General features: G+C 35.7%; 1 protein-coding gene across 4 annotated transcripts in view; it reads left to right on the top strand.

Moving 5' to 3' along the window:
• Window positions 1–13,615, top strand: part of CRIM1 (cysteine rich transmembrane BMP regulator 1) — a 174,623-nt gene that overhangs the window by 80,915 nt on the left and 80,093 nt on the right. For all 4 annotated transcript variants that reach the window (XM_086878121.1, XM_086878123.1, XM_086878122.1 and 1 more), the window contains 2 exons: window positions 1,622–1,864; window positions 8,462–8,582. In XM_086878121.1, coding sequence (XP_086734247.1) covers window positions 1,622–1,864; window positions 8,462–8,582 — 364 coding nt within the window. The remainder of the gene's footprint in view (window positions 1–1,621; window positions 1,865–8,461; window positions 8,583–13,615) is intronic.

The raw sequence follows: 13,615 nt of genomic DNA, 5'->3' as shown, positions 1-13,615 counted from the left end.
TATCTCATCTATTGCTTTTGCTGCTTCTTATGTGGTGCTGATAGTGACATGTCCTTGTTTTTATATCATTGCTAGGTGATCTTAGCAACTCCAGCAGCAGACTTTGCATTGATCTTCAAAAATTATACATCTAGAGTCCTGTATAGTGTGAATTGGAATAGTTTGATGTGCATTGCTGACAAGCCTTGCCTTTTGGAAAGTTATCCAAATTGGTCAAAAATAGTTTTTATTGCATTTGGCCAATTGCATTGCTCAAATTTTATCTGTATTGAATTATCTAAGCAGTAGTTAAGGAAATGCTTATCTTCGTATAGATACACGTATGTGTGTAAATGCAGTCAGGTAAAAAATAGCAGGTCAACTTCTTAAAATACTTACAGTCCAAAGTATTTTCATGAGAGTTTGCATGAGGATGGGCAGTTTCCATGCTAGGGCATGCTTATGTGCTAGGGCACATAAGGTAATGAACAGTGGGAGTTTAAGGGTCATCATGAGTACAAGTGCTCTGTCAAGAGCCTGTCATGAGTATGTATTTTAAGGGCTGCAACAGTTCTGTCGCCTCTCTGTGCATGTTGAGCAAACATGCAGTGGAAAATGAAAACAACTTTAAAAGCTAGAATGTCAAGCCTTTTATTATATCCATAAACTAAAGGCTATCAATAAAATACTGAAACTAGTATGTCATCTATTATTTATGTAGCTCTCTGCAGTGAACCTCTGTAACCAGTAGTGTTCTGTCTGAGCAATGTCTTTAATAAGAACACAAGATAAGAAACTAAACGTAAGGTTTGGAAAAAAAAAAATAGTCTTAAAAATGTTATTCAAAGTTATAGGCAAAATACATAGCTAGTCAAGGCTGTTTTAAAGATAGATGAAAATAGTATGATTTTTAACTGTAAGAGCTATAATGCTGTATAGTAGCACATTTAGGTTAGTAATCTTTGATGGTTATAAGAAAAGACATAAAGTACTTGTACATGAAGGACTCATATAATATCCTGAGATAGAAGGGATGCATAAGGATCATCAACAAACCTCATCATTACCATAGTCAAACCTCTTATCTCTCAGTATTCAAGCTGCTGAAGTATGTAGAAACAACACTTCTAATGTGAACATTGGGAGTGTGTACAGGAAAAGTCCTCTTGTGCTAATGTATTCAAATATGTTAGCTCTTGAACTTTTAACTTGCGTTTTGAATATGTGAGAGCTCAGTTCAGGTTAATAAAGCAATCATTTTAAATCAGTCCATAATGGAAGGTCTTAGGAAACTGAAGGAATAGGTGTGAACAACTGGGCTGACATGATATGACAAGTTGCTTCTTGACATCCTGGCCAAATATAAGTTCACAGCTTTACTTGAGGCTGTGTGGGTTCAGCCATCACATGCGTCATACGAATTACAAATTCTGTAAAATATTTCATAAGACACCTTGCAGCTTGCAAATAATTATAGTTTTTAAAGGATATTTAGTAATTTTTGCTAATCAGTTCAGCAGTATCTGTTTCCTATTTTTAGTGCTTTGGGGCGAGGAAAAAGAGAGGAGCTTTATCTGAGTTTATCTTTACAACTTCAGTGTTTTGCTGACACATGGCATGATGATTTTTCTCTCCCTTTCAGAAGAGAAACCTGATTGCTCCAAGGCCCGCTGTGAGGTGCAGTTTTCCCCTCGATGTCCAGAAGATTCCATCTTGATTGAAGGCTATGCACCTCCTGGTGAATGCTGTCCACTCCCAAGCCGTTGTGTGTGTAACCCTGCAGGCTGCTTGAGGAAGGTTTGCCAACCTGGCTATTTGAATATATTGGTTTCTAAGGCATCAGGAAAGCCAGGGGAATGCTGTGATCTCTATGAATGCAAGCCAGGTAAAACCAGATACATTTTCTTTTCCCATTTTTTTTTTTTTTTCTGTCTGGCAAGCAAAATATTCTATATAATTGCGTCCAATAAAGCCTTTAGAGCCTCTAAATTCTCCTGATTATTATTGAAAGTTAAATGAAAAACTATGAAATGAAAAATATGAGAGCATATGTGGGCAATACCCATTAAAAGAAAAAAGGATAAAAATATTATGGTAATTTTTCTTTCTTTTTTCTTTAGACATGAATTTAAACTGAGTATCAAGGGAAAAGTAATCTAGTGAGAATATTGCATTTCTGTGAACGTGCAAGTGACATACTCTTTATGTTGATTAGATTATACAGAGGTTTTTCATAGTAGGAATGCATTGTGCATGGTCAGGGAATTAGGATTTCTGTTTTAAGATCTCTCTGGATTATCAAGTGTTGACCCTTAAAAACTGCAAAGCAAAAGGATTATGGAGGGGCATACCAAAAAACTGTACAATATTTTCAGTATTTACATCTTCCATTTCATGAGAACACAAATCACCCTTTCTTGTGATTTATTATTCCAAGTGAAGTAGAAGATGTAATTCACTCTTTGATCCAGGCTTTGGTAAAATAAACAGTCAAAACAGAGAACTGAAAGCAAGCATATAATCCAAAACATTATATGCAAACAGTTTCAAGTGTGCTTAAACTGTGCATTTCCTATGCTAATATTTAACATTTTCTTAAATCTTCCACAAAAGAAGGCTGTACACTCTTTGTACCTTCTAGTGCTTCTCTTTGTGTTTTTTCCCTAATATTCAATGCAAATCTGTGTGGAAATTTAAGCAAACTTTTTTGTACCCTGTCCTGAGTAGTTGGTGAGCATGTCTTTACTATAATTTTTTGCTCTGGAATATTCTGTCAACCATGGGCTTCTTTCATCTAGAATTAGCTGTAATTTCTTGTGACATGGTCTTTTTGGACTCCTCCCTGGTTATGTTTCCCTTCTATAAGTTTTTTTTTTCAGTTAATCCACACTTTAACATGTGGTATCCAAAAGCAGACTAATATTTTGGGAACGTCTTAATCAGCACTGAATACTTTAGAATAATAGCTTTCTGTTTCTCATGCAAAACTTTAAATAAGATTTTAACTGTTTTGCAAGTTAGTGAGCTGCTGTGATGCCAGGATCTTTCTGTAGTACGACTGCTACTGAACCGTTATATTTGTACATTTTAATTCCTTCTATACACTTCAATTATGCCTTTACTGAGTTTTGTCTTGCTGACTTTGGATTATTTATCATTTGCAAAAGAAATTTTAGCTCTGATCTTGTCCTCCCAAATATTATTTGAATTTCCATCTTGTAGTTGGCAAATAAGTCCATCCAGATTTTCCCATGGGGAAATTACTTCCTGAAAGCTGTTTTCAACTTTCTAGTTTTACAGAATCTTCAAATTGAATATGATTTTCTATCATGTTAGTGAATTTATGGAACTCTGTGTGTTTTGTTTTCTGAAGCAGATTGTATTTTTGCTGTAGGGAGTTTTAAGAGGTGAAGGTACATGGGACAAACGAAGGAAAAATGAAGGTGTGTGTCAGGAGAGTAGAGGAGCAGGGGCTTTGAAGAGATTGGGGAAGGAAAGAAACTAATGGGATTTTAGGAAAGCGTAGAGCTTTGCAAATGGGAGTTAGAAATTGGTAATAAGCCCTGCATCTTCAGAGTCTGACTTGGTATCCTGAAGAATTGTAGGAGCGAAGAGTTAGAGGAGCTGAACTTTATGAATCATTACTGAAATGCCATGTTGCTAGAAAAATACAGGTAATGGATAGAGTAAGGCCTTGGAGGTTGGTGCTCCTGCAGAGGCTCTTCTGGGGCTGATGTCATCAGTTCTACTGAATGTGTCAGCAAGTTTATGGAGGTACCACACTGAACTGAGAAAAACATGTTTCCATTATTGGCCACAGACCTAGAAACTTTAGTTCTGGGAGTAATGCTTCCAGAACACTCTTCCTGCACCTCCATGTTTGCTTAACCACCCTTGATAGGGGTTTTGCACCAGCAAGGTCTTTCTGGTGGAAATAAAGCTGGGAGGACTACTTCCTATGACAGCAGTGCTGCTTTATGCCAAGATAAAGTGCTTGTGCAATTAAAACATAAATTGTGTTTATTTCTGTTCCTTAAAAAAGATATCACCGCTCTCTAGTTTACTCTGGCATTTGAGTTGGGAGCCTTCTGCTGAGAACTGCATATGTTCAAGTGCTGTGATTGGCAATGGAGTTAGTGAAAGGAAAATAGAAAGTGTTTCCTCAACACTAAATGCTAGAATAAAAATAAAATATTTCATTTTGAGATCCACTTCCTCTTCTGCCCCTTTTACTTCAGGAGTACAATTGAAGGCATTGTTAAAATGAATACTGAAGAAACTTAGTAGTTTAGATGTCTATTGTCCTCCAGATTAATTTACTTTAAATGTTCTTACCTGCTGCTCCACCAAGTATCTCATCACAGTTGTGGCACCTACTGAGAACAAGTGTGTCGTGCTCATTGTTTTACCATGATTGCAAAGCTCAGAGATGAGATAACCCTGGTTTGGTTTCATAAGCAACCTCTTTTATTCCTACAAGATGTGTGTAACTGTCTATTCACTAGTAGGGAATTTAGTCTATGTGCACTGAATTTAACTTTAAGATGGTAATTACATTTCTCAAAATGTATTTTAATTTTTTTCTTTTCTTAAAGACAGTTTGAATGAGCAGTCTCAAATGGAACTGCATATTGTGTTAACTGCAAAAATAAAAATAAGCCAAAACAAGATCTGTGGGAGTGTATGTGCTAAACCACTATGAACAAGGACATTTTTTAAATCATGTTTTTTTTAATTTAAAGATTGAGTTAAAATCTAAATTAAAACATATTTTGCTGAAGTGTTGATAGGTGGTCTAGATGTCACTTCTGAATAAAACAAGCTAAATAGTTTACTTTGGCAGTTGTCCAAGAGATGTTTGTTGTACCTTTTTTGATAAGTTTTGTTGTTGTATGTGGTGCAATGGAGAGTGTCATCTTATAGTTTCTGACATTTTTGGAAAGCATTGGGAAGTGTCTGTCATGATAGACATAGCCTGTGTTGAAAAGACCACTCATGTCATTTTTTCAGAAGTCTTTCTGGCAGAGCTTTCATTCACTCATTTCCAGCATGGCCTGAAAATTACTCTTTTTTTCCTGCACCAAATATTGGTTTAAACATAATTGTAAAGAAAATGTTATTGTTTGCCTTACTTCTTTGGGGAATTCTGTGCAGTCAGGGCTTGATGGAAAGTCCGAGATCAGCAACATAATCCAGTAAGTAGTGTGTAATGACGCACAGGGAAGTAGCTTGTGCTCCACCCTGATACAGCTTCAGCATTGAAAATCAGGTCGGGAGCTTAGACAGCCTTGCACTAAGGACAAGGGTCAGCAAAATCAAGTTTTTATACACAGCTCAGAGAAATAGAATTCCATAATGTTTTTTTTTTATCCTCTGTTACTTACAGAATAGAACTTACACTGTTTTATTGAACGATTTGTTAAAAGTTTATGTTGACAGAACTTGAGACAGGAGTGGGAAAGGATTGGACAAAAAGTGTGAGGAAGAATTACAGATATATTTCTAATGGAACTGGGGAAATGGATTTTAAGTTGACAGTGAAGGTGAGAGAGGGGAAAAAAAATCAGGAAATGCGGAGATCCATGTTGGGAAATACCTGGGACCGGGGCAGTTAAGAAAGTGGTTCAGGCAGTGATACAGCTGCATTGGAGGCCCAGGAACGCTATGGTTGTATGTAATATGTTCTGAGGTGTCATGGAATGTAAAAAGGATAATGCCTTGTCAAGGAGAGATACTTCCTGTCTACCTCTCCCACGGCAGACGATGTGACTGCCGTTATCGTGTGTAGCTGTGTTGTGTTGTGTTGCATTGCTCATGAAGAGCCAGTTGAAATGCATCTGAACTGAAGGCAGAGGGACATCATGTGATGCTTGCATGCTGTAAAAGCAGACTGTCTATACTTGTACTGAACCTTCAGGAATTTGCAGCTTTTGAAGCCTTAGCCTTTGCTGAGCCACCGTTTCGTCAGAAATGCAAATACTGGCTTACTTCTTCACCATTAGATGTGTAGATTTTTATTTAGTTCTTGCCCTAAACTGTACACTGTATTGAAAAGCCAGCTAATTTATTAGTTGAAATGTGTCAGGGTGAAACTTAACACAGTTAATATACTTTGTTAACTTACTATTCTAGAAAGCTTTATTCACCTGGTTTCATTAGCAGTTTCAAAACCTTTGGTTTTGTAGTCTGCAAAGGAGGTAGCACATTACTGCAGATATGTCAGGGTCTGTAGCCATGGCAGGGTTTCTGCTACATTCCTGTAGAAAAGTGGTAACTCTCAGATGCTTCTATATACAAATTCAGTGAATAAGAAAATTCTTGAATGCTTGTTGGCAAAGGTTGATTGGGTGAATCTTCACTGATAGGAAATTGGAACATAGTTATGAGCTCCTGAAGACACAGATTTGTCAAACTGTATTTAAAGTTTAAAGTTTCTATGATGGACAAAAAAAAAAATTAGTTTAGAATAAGATATAATAACAGCTTATAAAAAACTGTTCATAAAATATACACATGTTAATTATTGGAGTCACAGTAGGATGTGTAAAGAAAACTAAATGGTCGGTGGCAAATGTTTGCAGCCTTATTTTTCAGGACAGTAGTGCAGCTAATCTGGGAAATACCTTTTAAAGAAATGAAGAATTACAATTACAAGCTGTTCTGTAACCTCAGAATATTTCCAGTTTATCTATAAGTTTCTGTCAATACTTTTCCCAGCTTGAGAAACCAGTTTAAATCTGAAAGAAAGTAGGAACTTTTTTCCTTTTCCAAATATTTTTCATTTCTTATCTGCCTTTATCTCTTGCTTAGTGAGGAAACTATGAGAGAGATGGGACTGTTCCACCTGGAGAAGAGAAGGCTCAGGGAAGATCTCATGAATGATATGAATACCTGAAGACGGTATAAAAGCAGAGCCAGGTTCTTTTCAGTGGTGCCCAGTCATAGGACAGAGAGGCAGGAGACACAAATAGAAGCACAGGAGGTTCCATCTGAACATCAGGAGGAACTTTTTCACAGTGAGGGTGACTGGGCACTGTCACAGTTTTCCCAGAGAGGTGGTGGAGTCTCCATCCATGGAGATATGGAAAAGCCACTTGGGCATAATCCTGGGCAGCCAGATCTACCTGGCCTGGCTTGGGAACCTCTGAGAGGTCATGTCCTACCTCAGCTGTTTCATGATTAATCTAATAATGTAATAATAAAGAGAAAAAATTCCATTTGAGGAGACTTAACTTGGGGTTTGTTTGTAATGTTTTTTAAGTTTTTGCTTGATTAAAAAGACAGACTGGTCTGGTTTTCAGTATTAGTGAGCCACGCTCTATCTCACAGTAACAACTGCAATGGAGATGTGCAGAGCACTGATGTCTCATGGTGACAGAGTCAGTTATTGCTATGCACCACTGAGGATCAAGCTTGGAAAATGTAGGACCAGAAGAGAAAAAAATGGCTCTTTGAAGGTTATGAGCTCTTGCAGGAAATGTGGGTAGCATTGTCAAGCTGCTTTAGTAGTTCAGTGAGCCGCTGTGGTAGTGTCAGTATTGCAGTGAGGTTTCATCAGTAATCAGGGATATTGTACTGCATCATTTGCAGTCTGGTAACATTCTGTTCATTCTGCTTGCTCTGTCAGAAAGTTGCTCATTTCTTAAAAGGGGAGCTGTGTTTTATTCCGTACTTTTTTGGTATAATTTTGAAAAGCCGTAACAGACACATATTACCTGAGCTGGTAGTGTTTGCTGTGTGGAAGATTTAGTACCAAATACGAGAAAGATGTGTTTCAGCTTTCCTGAGTATGACTTAGAACATTAATTATATATTTAGTGTGGTTTGGTTTTGGTTTTTGGTTTTTTTTCATTTACATTTCTAGACATTCTAAAAACTGTCGGTCTGTCTTTCTTGTTATGTGGAATTCTTCATTTCACTAATGCAGAAAGATTTGTTACTTTGCATTTCAATTTGCTATATATAAATAGATGAACAAGACAACCTAATAAAATAGTTTTAAAAATGTCCTTTACACATGCATCATGTATATCTACACATGCTATACACATATATCTACAGTGTATCTCTTTTTTTTTCTGTAATTCAAGTATTTTGCTGTTTAAACAGACATTAATTAGTTAAAAATTAAACAATGAATGTTTACTGTTTTAAAAGCTGTGGGAAATATATATTCTTCATAACTAGGGTTCTTCTATTAACTAATATTCACAGTTGTAATGATTGTGTAAGGTTGCCTGTCTAACTTCTGTAAATTGTTTTATTAACCAATATCAATTCAGTCACTTCCTAATAATTTTAAAAAGTGAATCTTAAAGAGAAAGGGAGGCTTTTTTGTAATGTTTCCTGGCAAGCACACATTCACTGGATAATTTTTGTGACTTAAAAGGCTGATGCATAAGTGGTTGCTTATGAGGAAGTAATTTGCAGAAAGCTTCTAAAGCATGAGTAAAAGAAATGTTCTTCTTCCCTTCCTCCGTAGTGTTCAGTGTGGATTGCAGCACAGTCGAGTGTCCTCCTGTTCAGCAAGTTGTTTGCCCCCTGGATAGCTATGAAACCCAAGTCAGGCTGACGGCCGATGGCTGCTGCACCCTGCCCACAAGGTTGGTGTCTCGATGGCTCAGTGTTTTTAACTTGTTCTCGACAATCCAAGCACTGGAAATACAGGATATCAATGCGCACTTCTGTGACAATAAATGATGCTGAGTACAAGCTACGTGACGTAGGTTGTATCAGTCTGGTGGAAATACAGAATCTTGTATTTTTAAAGCAGAAAAAAAGTCTTCACGGTACAGATGCATGAAGTTGGTTTCTGCCAAAATTATTTGAGGAGTTTGTGTCTCCAGATTGACTTTCAGTTAATCCGATTAATTTTGCAAGAGTTGACTTTTGAAGGTGTTTGATGGTAAGGAGTTAAGTGATGGAGATGATAGAAGACATACTAGGAAAAAAAATCTCATCTAGTTAAAGGAGAAAAAAAACCTAATTTTTTGTACATGGAAGACCATGTACAGTGGTACATGTAAAGTGGAAGTGTAAAGATGGAACTCTGGAACTGCAGAGGAACAGAAATTTCAAGTACTTGCTTGCATTTTCCTTCTGTTGTTGAAGTAGTTATAACTTCCAGTTTTAGAGTTGGCTTTGTTCCACAATTATGCACCACTATTTGAGTTTGTGTTTTTACAACAAATTTCCCAAAACCCGATTCATGAATATGCCAAATAAATATATATTCAAGCAACAAATTAACATAATTGGAAAGATATTACATCAAAAAGTAAATTTTTTTTGTAGATGTAGCTAGCCAGCTTACGCAGTGGAAGGTCTTTGCAGCCAGAAAATATTGTCAGCCCTTTGTGTAAAGTAGTAAAAAACTTTCAAGGAATTCAGAAAGTAGAAGATAGCAAAAGATTGTATAATCAAGGTTATCTTACTTTGGGTGCACATTTAGTGTGGCATCTTCTTTAAAACTGTTTTTTCCATGATGTATGAAAGTCACTTATTGCATGGAGAATCAAAGACATTTGATAAAATTAGGACAGAAAAAGAGATGGAAAATATGATTTAATGCGCTAATCCTGCCTCTTAAAATTTGAAAATACGTTTCTAAACTTGACAAGTTTTATTTGTAATTATAGAATACTGACAGTAGGCTGATTCTTATTATCCTTACTCAGTGAATGCTACCTAGGTTATTTAATTGAGAGTTGTTTTCTTTATTTTCTTTTTTCCTGAATTTTGTATACCAGAACATGGTGTGGATTCTCAGTATCCCCACCCTTTATGTTTTGACATGTTTTCTGTAAACTTCCTAGGAATTGCAATGATGTATTAGTTCAGAGCTGACCTGGCTAGCTGGGGCTGTGCAGGAGTCTGCAGATTTTATGCAGTCATCATACTGCCATTGTTGCAAATACAGTTCAGCATGTTGAAGAGAACTCATAAAATGCTGCTAAGGACTGTATTCAGAAAGACAGATTATAAAGTCAAAGAAGCAGTCACAGATTAATATTTCATAAATTTGGGGTTTAAATTAACACTTAGTAACATGGATACAATAGAAAGATTTATGGTACATTTTTGCTTCCAAATTTGTTTTAACTTGTTAGATTAAAAAATGATACATAAGCCAAATTATTTTTGTTTCACAAAAGTAAAATTATGTTCTATTTTTACACAGTCTAATACAACTTGTGGTTCGATTTTTCTAGTGCTTTGGTGAAGGGAATGAAAAATATCCACTTTATTCTTTTTCAGTGATAATTTCAATGTTACTTCTATCGGGAAATACAGAGGAAATAAATCTTCATTTACTTCAGAAAAATTACCAGTTTGAAATACCTTCTATTTCTAGTACACATGTGGGAACTGACCTTAAATAAAATATCTAGAGCAAGCATATTCTTGAAAGAATCTTTTTATTTTGTTGAGAATGTTCAAAAATAAAGTCAGTTTTCTGAGCACTAACTGATGTCTGAAGTGTCCTCGCCTGCGTGTGTGGCAAGTCAGTGATGAAACAAGTATTCTTTTCTCCTGTGCACAAAGGTCCCAGTTGTACAGGCAGGCTTACAGCGTGTGAATTACTAGATAATGGTGAATTCCTGAAACCTCTTTGAAATCAGTTGTTGTGCATTCCTGGGAGCAGAGTTTAACAAGAGATCAGAGCTAGGATAGATGAGTATTTAGCTCCTGGAGCCTTAGGACCTGATCTTATGATTGAAGCGGGGTTTGTGTTAATACCTCTGCCCTCCTTGATGTATAAAACTGCAAAATGCCTCCACAATTAGCATAACCCAGTATGTCTGCAGGCAGGTAGAGACAATTGTAGGGGTCTTGTACTCCTCTGTTATTTTTTAATTTCATGGCTCGGTCTACGTCGATGTATATTGTTATAATGTGGGTTGCTATTTGGATTGCCTTGAATCAGCCAAAGAAACTACACACTTTTTTATGAAGTAGTTGAGAAGGAAAGAAGAAAAATGGAATCTGGCAGCAGTGTGATAATAACGATGCTTTACCTGTGTGCCTGCTGAAAATATATTTAGTAATTTTGATTTTCATATACTACTGTGCTTCTTAAGGAAGACAGTGTCATAGTCATCATTCATCTGCTGTAAGTAAAGATTTTATTTGAGGGGGGAATAAAGGAATGCAGACATGGGGATGATAGAAAAGAAAGCTTTAAAGAAGATTAGAGGAAAGAGAAGTGCATGTATGAAAAGAGAAAACAGAAAGGGGAAAAAAGTGCAGTACTTGGAAAAAAAGTACTTGGAACATGAAAATTGAACCGTTTGACTTCAGGTTCAATGTTTCCTCAGATTTGAGGGGACACCCTTTTTATTTGAAGGGTCTCTTAGATTTGCATGTCAAAATTATAGAAAAACAGTGCAGATCTATGGATGAATGAATCTGTGGTAGGAAAACGGGATGATTTTCCTTAATTTAAGAATTTTAATTTTTCCTTAAGAATTTCCTTAATTTAAGAATTAAGAATATTAAAAAATATTAAGAATTATGAAATATCAACATTGCCTTTTCTGAGATCCAGTTTAGAATCACCTAACTGCATATCCCACATTTTTGCATTGTTAGAATGAAGTTCAAAAGAAGTGGCACTGTATTTTTTTAGTGTGCATTTGAGAATAATTTATTAAAAGTGAAGGCGTTTGTCTATAAGGTCATTTTAGACTTTAGACTTCATGAAATTATGTTTTTAAGACTATTAACTCTTTGAAAAAATTATGATTACCTGTTCCATTTACTTCCACTGGAATAAAAATGTAATACAAGCAGAAGCAGAAAGCAATTAAAGGAGATTGCCATGGTTAAGGACAGATGATGTGTCACTGAGCTGCTTAACAAGTGGTTCATAATTCCACATACAGTAGGAGCAGATTGACTTCTGCCTCTCATCTTGTTCTTGACCTTCTTGTGCTGTTTCTTGTACATAATATGCTAGGAAAATGGAGAACCTTAAATCAGATGATAAATTGGCATTTCTTTTGTGAGCAAATTCTTGAATGTGTATTCATAACAATGAAAACTCCTTGAGCAATGCCAGGGGAAAAGTGGAAATAGTAAACATCTGATATCATAAATTCTTGTTCTTGCACTCAGAGGTTACACTTAGTGTCACACTGATTTCTAATGCATTGGTTCAAACAGAACAGAACATACTGATTTGGCATCAACATCAAAATACCAGTTGCTTCAGCTTTCATCAGGCTGTTATGAGACATTTATCTTAAATTTCCAGCAATTATGTTAGGAAAGCTAAATGTTTGGAAAACAGGAAAACAGCTATTATGTTAGGAAAGCTTAGAACAGTCTGCCTCTGGTCTTGGTTAAAGATGCTCATTTCTCCAAGGAGGTTGTATAAAATTGTAATCTAATACAAAATTGTATTACAGCTCCTACAGAAAACATTATGGTAGTTTTTTTTAATATAAGTTTGTGGTCTTCTATTAGAAAGTTGAATGTGATCAATATCAAGTTTACAGAATCTGTTATTTTTGGATGTTCCCGGTTTTTCCTGTTGTGAATGAAGTGCCTTCAAATTTTCAGATTCCTTCGGGAACTTATTTTTAAGTGTAAAAATCTTTATAAAAACTTGTTTCTTTTTTTTTCTTATCTGTGAAAAATGGAACAGGACAGTGATTATAAACAGCTTATCTTTTTATTGCTCACATAGTTTTGTACATGTTTCATAAGATTTTTACTACAAAGTATATGGCCTATTTGGATTGGTTTCCACCAAATATTTTTGGATTATCTTTTTTCTTTGTGACTGTTGTCAAAATAAATTGGAAATTTAGTCTTTATTAAGTCTCTGCTTCTTGCTACTGTTTTGTACCCCTGCTTCTGTGCTGTCATCTGTTACAAATTTGATAATTTCAAGATTTATTCAGTGCTCTGTTCTCACAGATATTACACACTCCTCCCCACCACCCCCAGATATTCTTGGTCAGTCTTTTAATAAAACCGGATAACCAAGAAAACTCCATAGGGAACAGTGAGATGTTAGCACTCTGCCAATATTAAAATGTACAAAACCTAAGTAATTAGATCTTGTTGTCTTGTTATCAGTTCTGAGAACAATAGTAAGAAAATTGATAGAGGATTGAATTAAGGATTAAAGGATGTAATTATAGCTAGAAGCAACCAACATTGCTAGAATCTGATTTTGTCTTCTGACAATACTAAACTTGCCTTAAAAACTTGACCATCAGAGTCAAGTTTTCAATTTCTGTCTTCCATCATCACTTGTCCTATTTTTAATTTTTTTTTTTAATTGTATTCTAGCTTTAAACAAAACAAACAAATGAAAAACAACTAGGACTTTTTAATTAATATTGTCTCACAGGGTTTAGTTTATAAAATGGAAATGTATCCCTTTCCCCAAACTATTTAACATTGAAGGAAATTTCCCACATCTCCCTCAGATTTTGGGAGTGACTCAGTCTCAGCGAGTCAGCATCATTGTCCTTCAGCTCCTGAGCATATGCATGCTGGCTTGAGTATCATGCTGATAATATCAGATGTAATAGTATTCTTCTGAGAGGAGAGAAGCATCCAGGAATATGGTCCCTAAATCCCAGTAATAAATTTGCTTCACATACTTCTTAAAAAAGCTCGC

Source organism: Cyanistes caeruleus, chromosome 2 (assembly GCF_971803275.1).
Source record: "Cyanistes caeruleus chromosome 2, bCyaCae1.hap1.1, whole genome shotgun sequence".
Lineage (NCBI taxonomy): Eukaryota > Metazoa > Chordata > Aves > Passeriformes > Paridae > Cyanistes > Cyanistes caeruleus.
Note: the sequence above shows the minus strand (reverse complement) of the source record. Positions and strands in the feature narration are given on the sequence as shown.